The sequence below is a fragment of the Culex quinquefasciatus genome, chromosome 3, assembly GCF_015732765.1.
Source record: "Culex quinquefasciatus strain JHB chromosome 3, VPISU_Cqui_1.0_pri_paternal, whole genome shotgun sequence".
NCBI classification, from domain to species: Eukaryota; Metazoa; Arthropoda; class Insecta; order Diptera; family Culicidae; genus Culex; species Culex quinquefasciatus.
In genome coordinates, this window is record NC_051863.1 from 67,477,257 (window position 1) to 67,492,493 (window position 15,237).

The window sequence follows — 15,237 nt, forward strand, 5'->3', positions numbered from 1 at the left end:
AGTCGAATTTTCAAATTCAAATCAGGCTCGACCTAGCCAGAGCCGTGGGACAAAAACTAAAATTGGGTATCCAAACCCCATGTCAATTTTTATGTACAACGGTAAAAAAACGATTAAAAACCATTTCTGATCACTTTTTTTCATTTTAATGCAAAAAATTTGACAAGACAACATTTGTTTTGATGGATCAACTATGGTCCCCTTAGAACGAGCTGTCAAGTAGGAGCTTTTCTGCCATGAAGGACCGCGAGGTTAATTTTTCAAAATTGATTTAAAAATCCATTTTAAACTCTTTGTTGTCGCTTAAAGGGTCATTGTACTCAGAAAAATTAGCTCTATCGCTGTAATCAAAAATATCAGCAATCTAAGCTTCATTTTAGGACCAAATTGAAAATATTACGAGCCTTATTACAAAAATACTAACATTTCCAAAAGGCAAAATAAAAGGTTTTAAGCCATTGTAAAGTGATAGTCTTGATTTGAAAATTCTTAAAATATTTTTTTTCTTTTTCTACATTGAAATTTGTATCAATAGTTTCCAAGATATTGTCGATTGAAAATGAGGGCTGATTGGCCGCCTGTCATCATAGTCTGCTTGTCATCGACCATTGAACAAAGCTACCCCTGTAGATTGTTCGACTGATTGATCTTTGAAAAATCAAACTGTCAAACTGCTTATTTAAACAAGTTTTCAAGTTCGGTTCAAACATTTTATCTGAAATGCACTGCCCCTGTTCACATAATTGTCCAATATGCAAGTTTACTATCTTTCAGTTATTGATGTAGTTTGGTTCAAAATCATAAGCACAAAAAAATGCAATACTTGTTCCACAAACCCGGAGCAAATTGCGAATGGGGACATTTATGCAATCATGGGCTGCGTAGTTAAAGGTCATAAACCAAACATTTTCGTCGAAGACAAACAAGTCTGAAATCAGAATGGCTAAAAATTTCTAGTCACTATATTGGAAGCAATTCAAGCGCTTGGTTTGATGAAGGTGCAAAACATGAAATTCGTTCATGTAATTCTTCCCACCGCACACTACTCTACCTTGGTTCGACGTGCTCTGACTGATCCCTCCGACGATGCTGGACGGCGCGATCGCCGCCACACTGGCCGCCTGTGTCATCGTTGTCGCCGTCGCGGCACCTGTCCCGGCGCCCATCTGCCCACTTGCCCCGTTGCTCCGAACGGGACTCAGGCCGCTGTCCCCACGCTGCTGGTGGCCTGATGGTGGCGCCGGGGAATGTTCGTGCTGGCGGGCCGCCTTGCGCCACTTGTTGCCCCACTTGCTGGCCGTGGTGATCTTCTGCATGGTCAGCTGGGTCAGGTTCCGCTCGGAGTTGTGCTTCCAGCGACTGGCGGCCGGTTGGAGTGGGGTGGAACCGTTCGCGGCGGTGCACTTCTTGAAGGGGCTCGAGTTGGGGCTGTTGTCCGTTGAGCTTGAGGAGGTGGTGGTTTCGTCGTAGCTTTGGGACGAGGCGCACCTTGTTTTGGGGTCTTTCGGGGGTCGGTGGAGGTTCTCGAAGCCGAGGGTGGTCTTGGACTTTTCCGTCGGTTGTTTGGGGGGTGGCGGGGGTTCGTGGTCGAGCGGGAGGTTCAGGGTGATCTGCTTGTCGCGTTCCTTGCGCTTGCTGAACTCTTTGGCCGTTTTGGGCAGGACCTTGATGGGGGTTTTGAGTTCGTTCTTGACCTCCTTCTGGACCGTGTGGACCACGGTGGGCGGTCGGTGCAGGTTGTTGATGTTTTTGGGGCGATTCAGGACTGTTGTTTCGGACTTTTTGCGGGTCAGCTTTTTGGAGAGTTCCTCCAGCGGATGTTCCGAGTCTGGTCCGGTCGATGGCACGTAGGAGCGTTTGATCTTTTCGTTGGTTTTGGAACACTTTGTACTGACGGTGTCGGAGGTTTTGGTTTTGGTCTTGGTGTGGGTGTGATCAGTCTTTTTCGTAGTCTCGGTGTAGAGGCCGTTAATTGAGGTGGAAGTGGTGGTGGTTGTGCTGGTGCCGGGGATGTTCTCGCCGCTGGTTGTTTCTGAGGGGTTGTCCGGTTTGGGGGTGGAAGGTTGGGGTTCGGGATTCTTCTTGCTAGGGAGTGGGATCTCTTGCAGGGTTGGAGTTGGGGTTAGTTCCATGATGGGTGTCTTGGGTGAGGGTGGAATTGGGGACATTTGGATGTTCGGTGGTGTTGGAGGAGCCGGGAAATGTTTGCTGGGGGTATGTGCTTTGGCTTGGCAGTAGAAGCAGCTGTCGGGAGGATTTCCGTTGTGTTTGTGCAGCTCTGGGTTGCAGAAGCAGCAACTGCTGCAGGTTTCCGACGTTTTGGGCGGTTCCTCGCTCAATGCTGGTGTGCGTAACGCAGGTATCGCTGGGATGTGACGACTGTCCAGTGTATCCGACGAGGTCGGATGTAGTCGGCCTTCATCGACCCTGCCAGGTTCGTGACGAACCAGTTCCATGTTGTCAAAGTTGTTTCTCATGAGTGCCGATCTCAAAGATTCCGGTGTTCGATCCGCCAGATGACCAAACAATCCTTGCGCATTTTCAGTGAGGGGCGTCCGATGGATTGACGTTTCGTAGTACTCGATCTTCGACTGGATCACCTTACAATCTCCAGATTCGTACACGTGCCACGCGTTCTCCTCGCGGATCTGGCGGTAGGGAAGGATGGACTCACTACAGTCGCAATGGTGGTTCTCTACGTTGGCGTTGGTTACCTCTTTTACGGATTCAGCCGTAGATTTGTACTCGTGCAGCTGCTCCGGATTCGTTAGCTGCTCGCGGACCATCCGCATCGGTGATGGTTTCGTGTTCAAACTGTCGGTGAAGCACGATTCGTCTGAAAATTCACCACTGGTCAGTCTACGGGTTGCGGTGATTGCCAGGTGGTTGGCCACACTGCCGCTATCGTGTAAATCTCCCGATCCAACCGTGGCCAGCGTGGACCGGATCCGATCGACGGACGTGACCGAGCCGGCGGTGAGTGTCCGTCTCACATCCGCCGTCGCCACCGTCGCCGTGGCACCCACGGCAATGTTTACACTCTGATGGTGATGGAAGTGATCTACTACGTGGTCGTGGCGTGCAGTGTTGCCAGTGATGATCGTTTTTACATGGTTCTTTCTACTACGCGCATGCTCGGCCGTTTGCCGTGGTGGTTGCTCTGAAAAATGGGCGGGTGCGTGGCATGAGGTTATGTACAGAGATGGGAGGGTTCCCCCGGAGGGCAGTGAGTTCGCACAAAATCCAAATACAAAAACAGGTGAGATTTTTTAAACTTTATTACACAGGAGATCAAGCCAACGCGCTACGGGTACTACAGAAACAAAATAATCTCATTTCAAACTCAGTCAATTCTGTACAATCTTAGAGAACGCTACCAGAAGCATGTAGGTTTTTTAGAAGGACTAGAGATATATCAATCAAACGAAACACGCTAGTGTATTTAGTACTCTCCTGAAATACAAAAGAAAACGTCAATTGATAACAAAATATCACACAAACTTAATAAACACAATAATCAGAGTATTTTCAGTATCGGTGCAAGGGTTAAACAAACTCTACAGTCTAGATACAAGCATCGACTTGGGTGTCACGTGATCGATTGGATGGAGAAGAAAAAACGAAAAATCAGGGTGCCGGCAAAGTGCAACAAACTAAACAGTGTTAAACCTGCAATTAAAAAGGAAAATAAAGGGTACTTGAAATTAGAAGGATTTAGGGTGGGATTGGGATGGATTAATATGTGGGTTAAAACAAGACTTAAAAAATATTCAAATTCTTTTTTTTTCAGAGAAAGTTAACAATTTTTAGATGTTAACAAATTAAAAGCAAATTTGGAAAAGCTCATAATTCGATGCCTACTAAGCTTTTTAAGGTGATGCCGTTGATCATTTTCTTAGATAATTGATCATCATCCTAAAAAGCTCTGTATTGAACCAAATTTATAATAATTCTGTAGCAAAATGAACCAGCATGTGCCGGTTGTTGCCTTCTTGAAGTCACTCAAGGAAGTTTTGATCTAAGTCAATTGTGCATCAAAATTTAAAAAAATTTGCGGTACAGTACGTCGTAGCTGGCAATTATTGATTGATGTCGATTTCCATAATTTCGCAAGGACTGGGATAAACGTTACCAAAAAGTATCAGCATGTGTAGCGCACTATTCTGAACAACTTGAAAAGGAATGTTGTCAAAATATTGATAGCGACGCAAAATTTATATCTTTGAACGAAAAACAATGATGGCAATGATGGAAGTCTTCACGTTGAACCTTTCTTCGTTGGTGGTTCTTCTGTGTTAATTATGTTATTTTTATCGTGTTCTCCGCGAATCATCATTTGAAAATACTTTTGAATATGTTTGTTATGATTTCGACGTCGTCGTGCTTTCTTGTCGCACCCGCCATTTCGACGTTCCGAGAAAAACGCGTTATAATGTTTGACCTTGAATAAACAAAAACGAAAGCACGCAATGTAAACAATAACAAACACGTTTTGTTTGGCTGACCATTCTGTGCATTGTCCCGAAGTTTGGTTGAAGTTGGTTGCCGGAGTCCCGAGTCATAATTACAAATGTTTACGGTAGTCTAGCTTGTACGTGCGTCAAACGCGTTCGGACCTGAAATTCCTTTGGCCAGTTGTCGCACTTACATCAATTTTCAGGGAGTGACAAGATAACACGACAAGATTGAAAATACTTTCATATGTAAAGTGACAAAAATGCACGGAGTTATTTCGGATTTCGTTGAATATCTCAGGAATGAAATCGAATTTTGGGGATCTGTGAAGGTCAAAAGGTGAGGCATTGTGAGCTGCACAAAATGGCGTTCTTAACTCGATTTGGCCCAAAATGCACGTACGACAAGTTAGCACGACGGTGACGATTTGAAATATTACGTTATCTAAACAAAATATATGTTTGCGAAAAAAACCACAGATTGACACGTTTCTGTATTTATCTGCATTTTTAGAGTAATGAGTAATAAAATCAAGGATTTATAATGTTTATTTTCTTAACTTTGAACCGAAAAATAAATTAAGAAAATAAACATAAATGTAAAACAAAGGCACTCCATCAGCAGGATCCGCTTCTACAAAATCCAGGTTAATCTAAATAGTCGAGGTCAACCACTGTCGAAATCGTTGACCTAGTCCAAAAACACCTCAACCCCTGCGGAGGCGTCGCACAATCAATTGAGAATGTAGGTTGAAAAATTGTCTCCTCCTGATTAGCATATTTCGTGCCATTTTGGCATTTAGAGAAACCGCCAAAGTTTTCCTTTTTCATTCCTGCCAAGCTAAGCTGATCTAGCTCTAAAGACAGTGTAAAACTTTGCCATTGCCCCCAATTTGGTCGTTGCTGGTGATTAGGGAAGGGTGGGGGAAAACACCAACCGCAAGTTTTTGATGAAACTTTGCGGTTAACCGGAAGCATATTTGTGTCATTTGCAGGCTTGAGCAGACGAATGGTGCGTATTTTTGCTTTTTCAAGAAGGCAAACTTTCCCATTTCAATTTGAGTGAAATGTGGTGAGCTTCCTAGAAGTGGCATTCGACTGGGCGTTTCTCAGTTCTGCATCGAATTCTGGCGTTTGTGGAATGTTTGGTATTTAAATAAAACTAATGAAATTTGAAAACTTGTTTTGTTTGTTTTCACTGGATAAAAACAGTAAAAGTACCGTTAGTGAGAGTGGCATTGAGCTTAAGTGGGTTAAGTGAATAAATGAAATGATGAAAGGGGACATGTTTGACAAACTGTCACTATCACGTTTCTTTTTTTAAATCACGTTAGTTACTAGTTGAGATACGTTTTTGCTCGAAAAACGTTCTGAAAATTACCAGTCTGGTGCAATAAGATTTTTGTCACAAACATTTTGGTAATTTTCTAACTTCGGGAATTATCGATCGAATATTGTTTATGACAGATAAAAATAACATTCCCGCTTGACCATAAAAAACATTCTCTGGACTCTATCGCAAGAAGTGTTATTATCTGGGGAGTGAATATAGCGGTTCAAAAGCGGAAACGTTTTGAACTGTCAGAGCGGAACCATTTAACTGTTCTCCAGAAGCATTTTTTTTTTTCAGGAGGTCATCTCCATTAGTTGATTCCGCCCGAATGGTGTGCACGACTCCCTTTTCTAGTACAAAACGTTACTTGTCCAGACGGTGTACTTTGTCTCAAAATGTGCACTGTACTTACATTTTTTGTTCCAAACCGACTTCGCAAAACTTCACCCACTTCTGGAGCAGTTATTTGTCTTCCGAAAACTTGAAAAAAAAAATGCGCACAGCAGATTTCAAAACATATTATTCAAGTGCACGTAAAAAGTCACGCTTATGCTTGAACCACTTTCTACTTTTTTATGTAAACAATGTGGGATCATTCGAAAATCACGTTACGCATTCCCTCTTTTCATTATTAAATTAAAGTTAATTTCATATCAAAATTGTCATTTTTATTCAATTTACTTTGTTTGTGGGTGCTGAAACTAACATTTAACTGAGCAATTCTCTACGAAATCGGTCTTTTTTCTTCAATTTAAATTTTTGTATTTTTTAATCCGACTGAAACTTTTTTGGTGCCTTCGGTATGCCCAAAGAAGCCATTTTGCATCATTAGTTTGTTCATATAATTTTCCATACAAATTTGGCGGCTGTCCATACAAAAATGATCTATGAAAATTCAAAAATCTGTATCTTTTGAAGGAACTTTTTGATCGACTTGGTGTCTTCGGCAAAGTTGTAGGTATGGATACGGACTACACTGGAAAAAAATAATAGACGGTAAAAAAAATTTGATGATTTTTTTATTTAACTTTTTATCACTAAAACTTGATTTGCAAAAAACGCAATTTTTTTTATATGTTTTAGAAAACATAAAATGCCAACTTTCCAAAAATTTACGAAACGAAACTATTGGCACTACGCCCCCTGGGGCATGGCCTTCCTCTAACGTGGGATTTCTGCTCCAGCGCCTCTGACGAGACAGGAGAAACCGGGACCGACGTTTTTACTTCACCATCCGATAGAAGCTCAGTGGATAAGGCGGGAATCGAACCCGCGTCTCATAGCATCATCGGGATCGGCAGCCGAAGCCGCTACCCCTGCGCCACGAGACCCACCCATGCAAAAATTTCCAGGTTATGCAAAAAATCATTGACCGAGTTATGAATTTTTTAATCAATATTGATTTTTTCAAAAAATCGAAATTTTGGTCGCAAAATTTTTTCAACTTCATTTTTCGATGTAAAACCAAATTTGTAATCAAAAAGTACTTTACTGAAATTTTGATAAAGTGCACCGTTTTCAAGTTAAATCCATATTTAGGTGACTTTTTTGAAAATAGTCGCTGTTTTTCATTTTTCTAAATTAGTGCACATGTTTGCCCACTTTTGACAAAAATATTTTTGAAAAGTTGAGAAAATTCTCTATATTTTGCTTATTCGGACTTTGTTGATACGACCTATAGATGCTGAGATATTGCAATGCATAGGTTTTAAAACAGGAAAATTGATGTTTTCTAAGTCTCACCCATACAGCCCACCATTTTTCAATGTCGATATCCCAGCAATTTCAATGTTAAAACATCAAATATTTGAGAAATTTTCTGATCCTTTCGAAAACAATATTTTCAAAATTTTCAAATCAAGACTAACATTTTAAAAGGGCGTAATATTGAATGTTTGGCCCTTTTGAAATGTTAGTCTTGATTTGAAAATTTTGAAAATATTTTTTTCGAAAAGATCGGAAAATTTCACGAATGTTTCATATTTTGACATTGTAAATCGGACCATTTGTTGCTGAGATATCGACGTTAGAAAATGGTGGGTTGTTTGGGTGAGACTTGGAAAACATCAATTTTCATGTTTTTAAACCTTTGCATGGCAATATTTCAGCAACTAAGGGTCGTATCAAGAAAGTTTAAAAAAGCAAAATATAGAGAATTTTCTCAGCTTTTCAAAAATATTTTTTTCAAAGATGGGCAAACATGGGCACTAATTGAAAAAAAAATAAAACTTTGACTATTTTCAAAAAAGTCACTTAAATATGGATTTAACTTGAAAACGGTGCACTTTATCAAAATTTCAGTAAAGTACTTTTTGATTGCAAATTTGATTTTACATCGATAAATGAAGTTGAAAAATTTTTGCGACCAAAATATCGATTTTTTGAAAAAATCAGTATTGATTCAAAAAATCATAACTCGGCCAATGATTTTTGGCACAACCTGGAAATTTCTGAAAAGTTGGCATTTTATGTCCTCTAAAACATATCAAAAAATAAAAAAAAATTGAAAATAGTGTTTTTTTTGTAAATCAAGTTTTAGTGATAATAGTTAAATAAAAAATCACCATTTTTTTACCGTGTATCATTTTTTTCCAGTGTATTCCGTATCCATACCTACAACTTTGCCGAAGACACCAAATCGATCAAAAAAATCCTTCAAAAGATACAGATTTTTGAATTTTCATAGATCATTTTTGTATGGACAGCTGCCAAATTTGTATGGAAAATTATATGAACAAACTAATGATGCAAAATGGCTTCTTTGGGCACACCGAAGGCACCAAAAAAGTTTCAGTCGGATTAAAAAATACAAAAAAAAAAAAAACGAATGACCGAAAACCTAGAGAACTGCTCAACTATCAAAGTTATAATTACAAATCCACTTTCGAGGTACCGCCAACTGGGGCGAATCGGGACTAATGTCTGAATAAGAACAACAGTTTTTAGAGCACTTAAAAGCTTTAAACTTGGAAAATGTTTCACTTTTTTTTGTTCTCTGGCTATTCTATCCGAAACCAATAAAAAATATCCAAATATTGTGCAGTAATAATGCTAAAATAACTGACCCAATTCGTCCCACGTATCCGGATTAGCCCCACGTGTCCCGATTCGCTCCAGACAATACATTACTTTTCAAAAGATCAGAAATTCACAAAAGATAAATAACAAATTAATGAAGTAAAGTTTGTGGAGAACTAAGGTGTCTAAAACTGCCCCAAAATGAAAAAAAAATCGAAAACGAAATCAAATCAGAGAGCACAATTAATGGTCAAAATCTGGGTGCTGAATAGTGGTTCGCAAAACGGCCTCAATTTTGAACTGTTAAAGTGGAACCAATTAACTGTTCGCCAAAAGTAGAGAGTATTGTTATCGATCATTTAAAAGTTTTGTTAGCAAGAATGAAAAATATGTGGTCAAAATAATTGTGCTATTTTAGCATTATTACTGCTTTTAAAGACTTGATTTCTGGTAAAACCCAATGTAGATAGGTATTTCATCTTTTCCATCAGAAAAATTAGAAAAATACATAAATTTGCCTAAGAAAATGTGTATTAGGTTATTACACCCGGAACTGGATATCGGTATATGAGAGGATGAAGAGCATGGCTCGGTAGTAAAATGGCACTGTGAACGGAGGGGGAGGATAAATCCGAAATTACCGAGAGTACTTCACACGTGAGTTCATTTTCCAAAAAAAAAATCACCCTTCAAAAATAAATAAAGTGTCGATACCGAGACTAGAGCCCGATTTTGAACTGCGCCTTTGCTGTATCGGCCACCACAGTTCGATGAATAAGTGGCGGTCATTTGTTCAACTCAATGGGATGAACTGTTTTAATGAACGAATGAACACGATTTGTTGTTGTTGTTGTAGCTTTCCCTTCGTTTCTTTTCGAAAGGACTATCAACATGAATTTTAACTTGGGGTGACAAACTGTTTTCAAAGTTTTGTTCAAAATTTTCTTTAACGAATTTGAATCCTTTAAAACGTAAAATCATAAAATCATGCATTTGGAGGAAAAAACAAAAGGTCGAATACCAAAAGGTAGAAAGGACAAATGATCGAAAGGCAAAAGGTCGAAAGTGGACAAAAGGTCGAATGGACAAAACGTCGAAAGGACAAAAGGTAGAATTAAAAAAAAAAACAGTTTTTAAACAAACTATTGATGTGAGCCTAATCACACAAATATTGAAAAACAGCTATGAAAAAGTGTTTGTTTCGTTCTGCGTGCATAAAGCGTTCTAAAAAAAATGAATGTGGGAAATGCCAGGTTGTGAAATGAAAGTATGCAACTAAACTTTTCTTTGTAATGGCTCGAATTCTGGGCTAATTTTGTGACTTTATGTGAGTTAGAATGAAATGGAGGGGGTGGTGCTGATGGTGATTATCAGAAAGCAAAGGGTGCCACCTACTTTAGAGCGAACGCTTTCTTTTTTCTTTTGAGGTTAATTTACACTAAAGATTAGTTTCGACCGCACCTCGCGGCGTGGGCGGGTCATTCAAACTCAACATCAACAACAACAACGACAACAACGACAACGAAAGGGGTTTACGTAGACAGAGGTAAACGAGTTTTCTAGGAGCTAGAGCTAGAGATATCTGGAGGGATAAATACCTTCATCTTCCTCGCCGCCGTCGCCGCCGCCGCCGTTGACCGGAGTGGCCAGGTCCTCATGCTGGGTGGTGAACCCGATCCAGCCCTTCTCCTCGACCACCTCGGACTGGATGGCCGCCTTTCCGCGGCTGGTCGTCGTCGTGGTGGTGTTCTTCCTGAGAGCGGGTGCCTTGGGTGAGGTGGAGGTGGCCGGAGCCGCCGGTTTGGCCGCCGTCGACTTGCTGGGCGATGGCTTTGGGGATGGTTTTGGAGAGGTGGCGGCCATTTTGGGACTCAGGGCTGTTGTGGTTGTCGTGGCTTTGGGTGGTTGGAACTCGTCCAGGTTGAGGATTTTGTGGTTTTCTTCGAAGCTGACCCGGCGAGGGGAGGCGTGTTTTTTGCGATTGGCGGACAGTTCTTCGGTGGAGGATCCCACCGAGACGCTGCTGCGTTCCTCGGGGATGACCTCGAATCGTTGGGTGTACTTGCCACTGTTGGCTGAACGACGTGGAGTTGTGGCGTTGTTGGAGGGGTTGGTTTTACGATTGTTCGGGGATCGTTTGGTTTTTTCTTTGAGTTCCTCCGGGGACTTGATGAATTTGACACCGACGTCATCTGGATTGCTCAACGCTTCGATCAACAGGTCGGCGATCATACGATCGACTTTTGGGTTGCTCCCGGCCCCGGTTAGAGGACTATTTTCGCGAGAGTAATTATTCCTCCTGTATAGACCCCACTTGTAGATTGGTACAGGGATTCTGGACCGTTTAGCCGATCGATTTCCGGCGCTACGCACTCGGGGTGCCCTCCGGTGGTAAGCTGCCGTTCCCGGAGCGCTGTCGGCGCATTCGACAATCTCCAGGATTTCGATATGTTTGTCGCCTTCTTGAATCTCGGTCTTTTGGTACATTCGCCGTGGACCTCGCTCGATATCCGGGGTAAGGTCTGGCTGTTGGTACAGCGTCATCTGCTGGACATCTTTGAGCACTTGTTTGCGGCGCGGGTCGATTGGAGTCTTTTTGGGCGTTTTGGAGGACGATGCCGATGTCGTGGCAGTTTGCAGTGATGATTTGGCGGATGGTGTCGGAGCGGCGTACACTTCCGTGGCGACGACCTTGGTTTGTCTGCGTTCAGCTGCTTGGCCCCACGGGCTTTTCGCAACCTTTTTGCCGTTAGTCGTTGCACCGCTGGGGCTTGCAGCGGCCGGGTTCTGGATTTGCATATTACCTCTGGCGTCGATTTTGTACGATTCCAGCATACCGAGCTCAGTTCTCAGTGCACTATTCTTCTTTTTAGTTTTGTTCACCTTCGGAGTGAACGGTCCAGCCGTCTGTCCAAAGACCCGCTTCTTTTCAGACGGTGGAATGAACTCCTTCCTGCTGATGGCACGATCCATAGTCGATATCACATGGATCGCAGGTTCCCCGTAAAACTTCTTCTGCTCTATCATGCGCATGAGCTTGCGGTGCTTTTTCAAGCTCTCCTGTTCCTTACGCCAGATCATCAACCGCTGGCGGTTGTTGAGTCGCTCTTTGATCCGCAGCGGCATCGCATCGGCCACTACGATATGCTCGTCGATTATCACATGCGGGTCCTGGATGGGCACGAAGAACGCTTCGCCCTTTTCGTGGCGCGGAGACTTGTCCGAGCTGGTCGTGGACTCGGTCTTGGTGGTTGTCTCCGCTGCGGACGGTTCCGCTGGAGCTGGAGACGGTGTGGCGAGGATTTTTGCGGGGTCGTCGAGGAGCGACCTCAACCTCGTCCAAACTGTCCACCAGACTGGGGGTGTCCGAGTCGGAGCCTCCGTTTCGTTCGAGCAGTTCGTCGAATTCTTCCTCGGCAGAGGTTGATGATGGTTGTACTTCCATCGATTCGGTTCGGGGAAGCGCGGAGATTCGCGGCACGATCCCGTATCGTCCGTTGACGTTTTCGCGGTAGATCGAGCCGGTGCCAATTTTGCCGATTATTTGCACTTCTGGCTCGGAGGCGATGTCCGTGTGGTCGGAGGGGTCGGTTTCGACGCCGTACGTGGGGAAGTAGTACTTCCCGTTCAGGTCGATCTCCGAGGGTAGTCCGTCCGAGTCCCGGGACCCGTTCTTGGACACCAGGTAGAACCCGTTGGCGTTGGGTTTCTTCTCGCCGAAACCGTTCTTCTTGCGCACGTAATTAATGTTGACCTTGCCGTTGGTCGTCGTCCCCTGATTGTTATTAATGGTATCTTCATTTTCCTTCTCACTGTCCTTGTCCTTGCTGAGCTGATGCTTGAGCTTACTGCCTGGATCGGGTGGAGAGTTGCACACTACGCCACCTCCCCCGCCAATGTACTTGCCCTCGGACTTTTGCTTCATCTCACTTGGTTCGGCAGCAACGACTTCAACTTGCTCTATCGATTTTGGTTCCACTTCCACCACTTTGTTATTATTCTTCTGGTCTACGGCGGAGCCAGCGACCACCGTCACGACCTCCCTTGCGTTGTCGAGCAGATTGTTCAGGTTGTCTACGAGGAGGTTCGAGATGTACTCGTCGAGCCGGTCATCATTTCTCGCACCATTGTACACACTTTCACTGTCCGTACTACTGTCCACGGCACTGAGGGCACTACTACTGGCGTTACTGCCACGACGCGATTGCTTCTTCTTCAGGGGGAACTGACCGGCGGCGGTGACCTTCACTGCATCAGTTTGTCCTGGTGGTGCATCACGACCAGCAGTCTTGTCACGTTCTCGAGGATGTACATGAGCATCAGAATCACGACTACGCTGAACACCACCCGCCACAGAATCTTGACAATCATTTTGCGATTGGGCTTCCGCGTGCAAAAATTCGCTCAACTCACTTTCGTTGTCCTGGCCGTTCAGAATCGTACTGGCACCGTCGTCGTCTTCGTTATCGATTAGCGTGCCCTCTTCGGTCGCTTCAAGGATGGTGCCAGTGCTGCCAGCAGTGAGGCCGCCGACAGGCCTGGCACACGCCTGAGACGCAATAGAGGAGGTGCTGCTGGTGAGATCTGCCTCGTCCAACTCTACGTCACAACTTGGGGAGGCTGGAGCAATAGTGGCTGCACCACTCATGAAGACGAAACCTCTCGATTTGGAGGTCGTCTTCTCCGTATGCTTGCGGGCCCGTATCAGTGGCGTGCTGGCAGTGGTCCCAGTCGTGCTGGATACCTCCGGTTTAGAACTCTTCGTAGTCGCTACACTCACACTGTCGTCCCCCAAACCCTCACTGGATATCAAATTCCTGTTTGGGGTGCTGCCACAACTCAATCCCTCTTCCTCCGCACCCTCCACAAAGTCAACCTTCTGAAGGTTATTATTGATATTGTTCAACGAGGCCGCCAACCGGAGCCGCTTCGGAGATTCTTGGGCCACCAACTTGCCCGTTCGCGCGTTCCCGTTGTACTGACTCTCCAACTTGGCACATTCCTTGCACGAGGTCGCTGAGGTTGTCACGCAGCTACTCCCGTCACTACTGGCCCCACTACCCCCATCACCACCCAACAACCCGTCCGGCGGTAGAATACTCTCAATACTGTAGATCCGTCGTGGTGCCCGTCTCAACGGTGGTGACCAACTGCCGGACCGGTCGTACCTTCGCATTTCTTTGCTCCACATCCGTCGCAGCAGGGTCGATTTTCTCATCGAAAAGTCCGCCCCCGACCCCACTCCTCCACCCAAGGCACCTCCCACCCCGTTGACCCCACCCGTGCTACTATTTATACCATTTACACTACTACACTTTTGATTACGACTAATACCACCTTGACGCAGCTGCTGTTGCTGCTTCATCGCGGCCAAATTCGACTCGGACCCGGTCGAAATTAGCGGCGATGGAGGCCCGGTCGTGGTGGCCACGTGGTTTCCTCCCGCTCCCCCGCCGTCCACGCTGCTGGCCGCCCTCGTAATCGATTTCCGGTGCTGACTGCGGGAAGGTGGTGTCGCGGGAACGGGTGAACCCTGCTTGCTGCTGGCACGTGTCAACGGCCCCCGCCCAGGTTGGGGACTAGGGGTGCTGTGGCAAGGTGACTGGTAGCAGGACGAGTTCCTGTTGGCCGCCCCAATGGTGTTGTGGTTCGTGTCGCACAGTAGCAGCTCCTCGGCGGTGGGTTTCTGCTGGGCCAGAGTGTGTCTGCAGGGGGGAGGGAAGGTCAGAGTTATGGGTGGGGGTGGGAATTAAAGAAACAAAGAAATAGAATTATTAGTGGCCCCCTAATTATTCACCGCGACTAGCGAAAGTGAATGTTTTGGCGGTGGGTTAGACCTATGAACCGTAACAAGGTGGAAAAACTCTACATTTTCAAGCGAATCACATTATCAACGGTTGTCTTCAAAAAAAGAAAAAGGTAAAGAAAGTACGGAATTACTAAATGACCCCGAGAACATTGCCAAGGAAGGCATACGAAGACGTGAAGACATTTTATGCGCGATACCTTGAGGAATTCTCATTGTTTTGTTTCAGGACGGTTGGCCCCTCTCTTCTACTATAAAGCGGTTTTCTGCCAAATGAGCCATTCGATTTTAATCAAGTTTGCAAATGAATTGTGTAAATATTTCCAATTGAAGGTATTCATTCTACACAGAAAAAAAATTAATCTTGGAATGTTGAAAAAATCATTTTTTTCTGTGTAAGATACCTGTTTATTTGGTATTTTGGCCTATTGAAATACATTCTAAGTTATACTTCTGTTTTAATTTCAAGTCAATTCGGAAAAGATCTGAAAATGTGAACAATTGTGCAAATGACTAAATATTTTTTTTTAAATTTTTGTAAATGTACCATGATTCTTCTCGAGACAAAAGGGATTTGTAGTTGGTGAAAGAATTCCCCCTTCTTCTCCAACTGTGATATTAGATTA

The 15,237-nt window shown here is 44.0% G+C and overlaps 1 protein-coding gene across 1 annotated transcript in view; it reads right to left on the reverse strand.

Moving 5' to 3' along the window:
• Positions 1-15,237, reverse strand: part of LOC6044302 — a 133,407-nt gene that overhangs the window by 15,600 nt on the left and 102,570 nt on the right. The window contains 4 exon segments of the mRNA XM_038263085.1: positions 1,052-2,648; positions 2,715-3,160; positions 10,404-12,115; positions 12,117-14,510. Of these exon segments, the coding sequence (XP_038119013.1) occupies positions 1,052-2,648; positions 2,715-3,160; positions 10,404-12,115; positions 12,117-14,510 (6,149 nt within the window).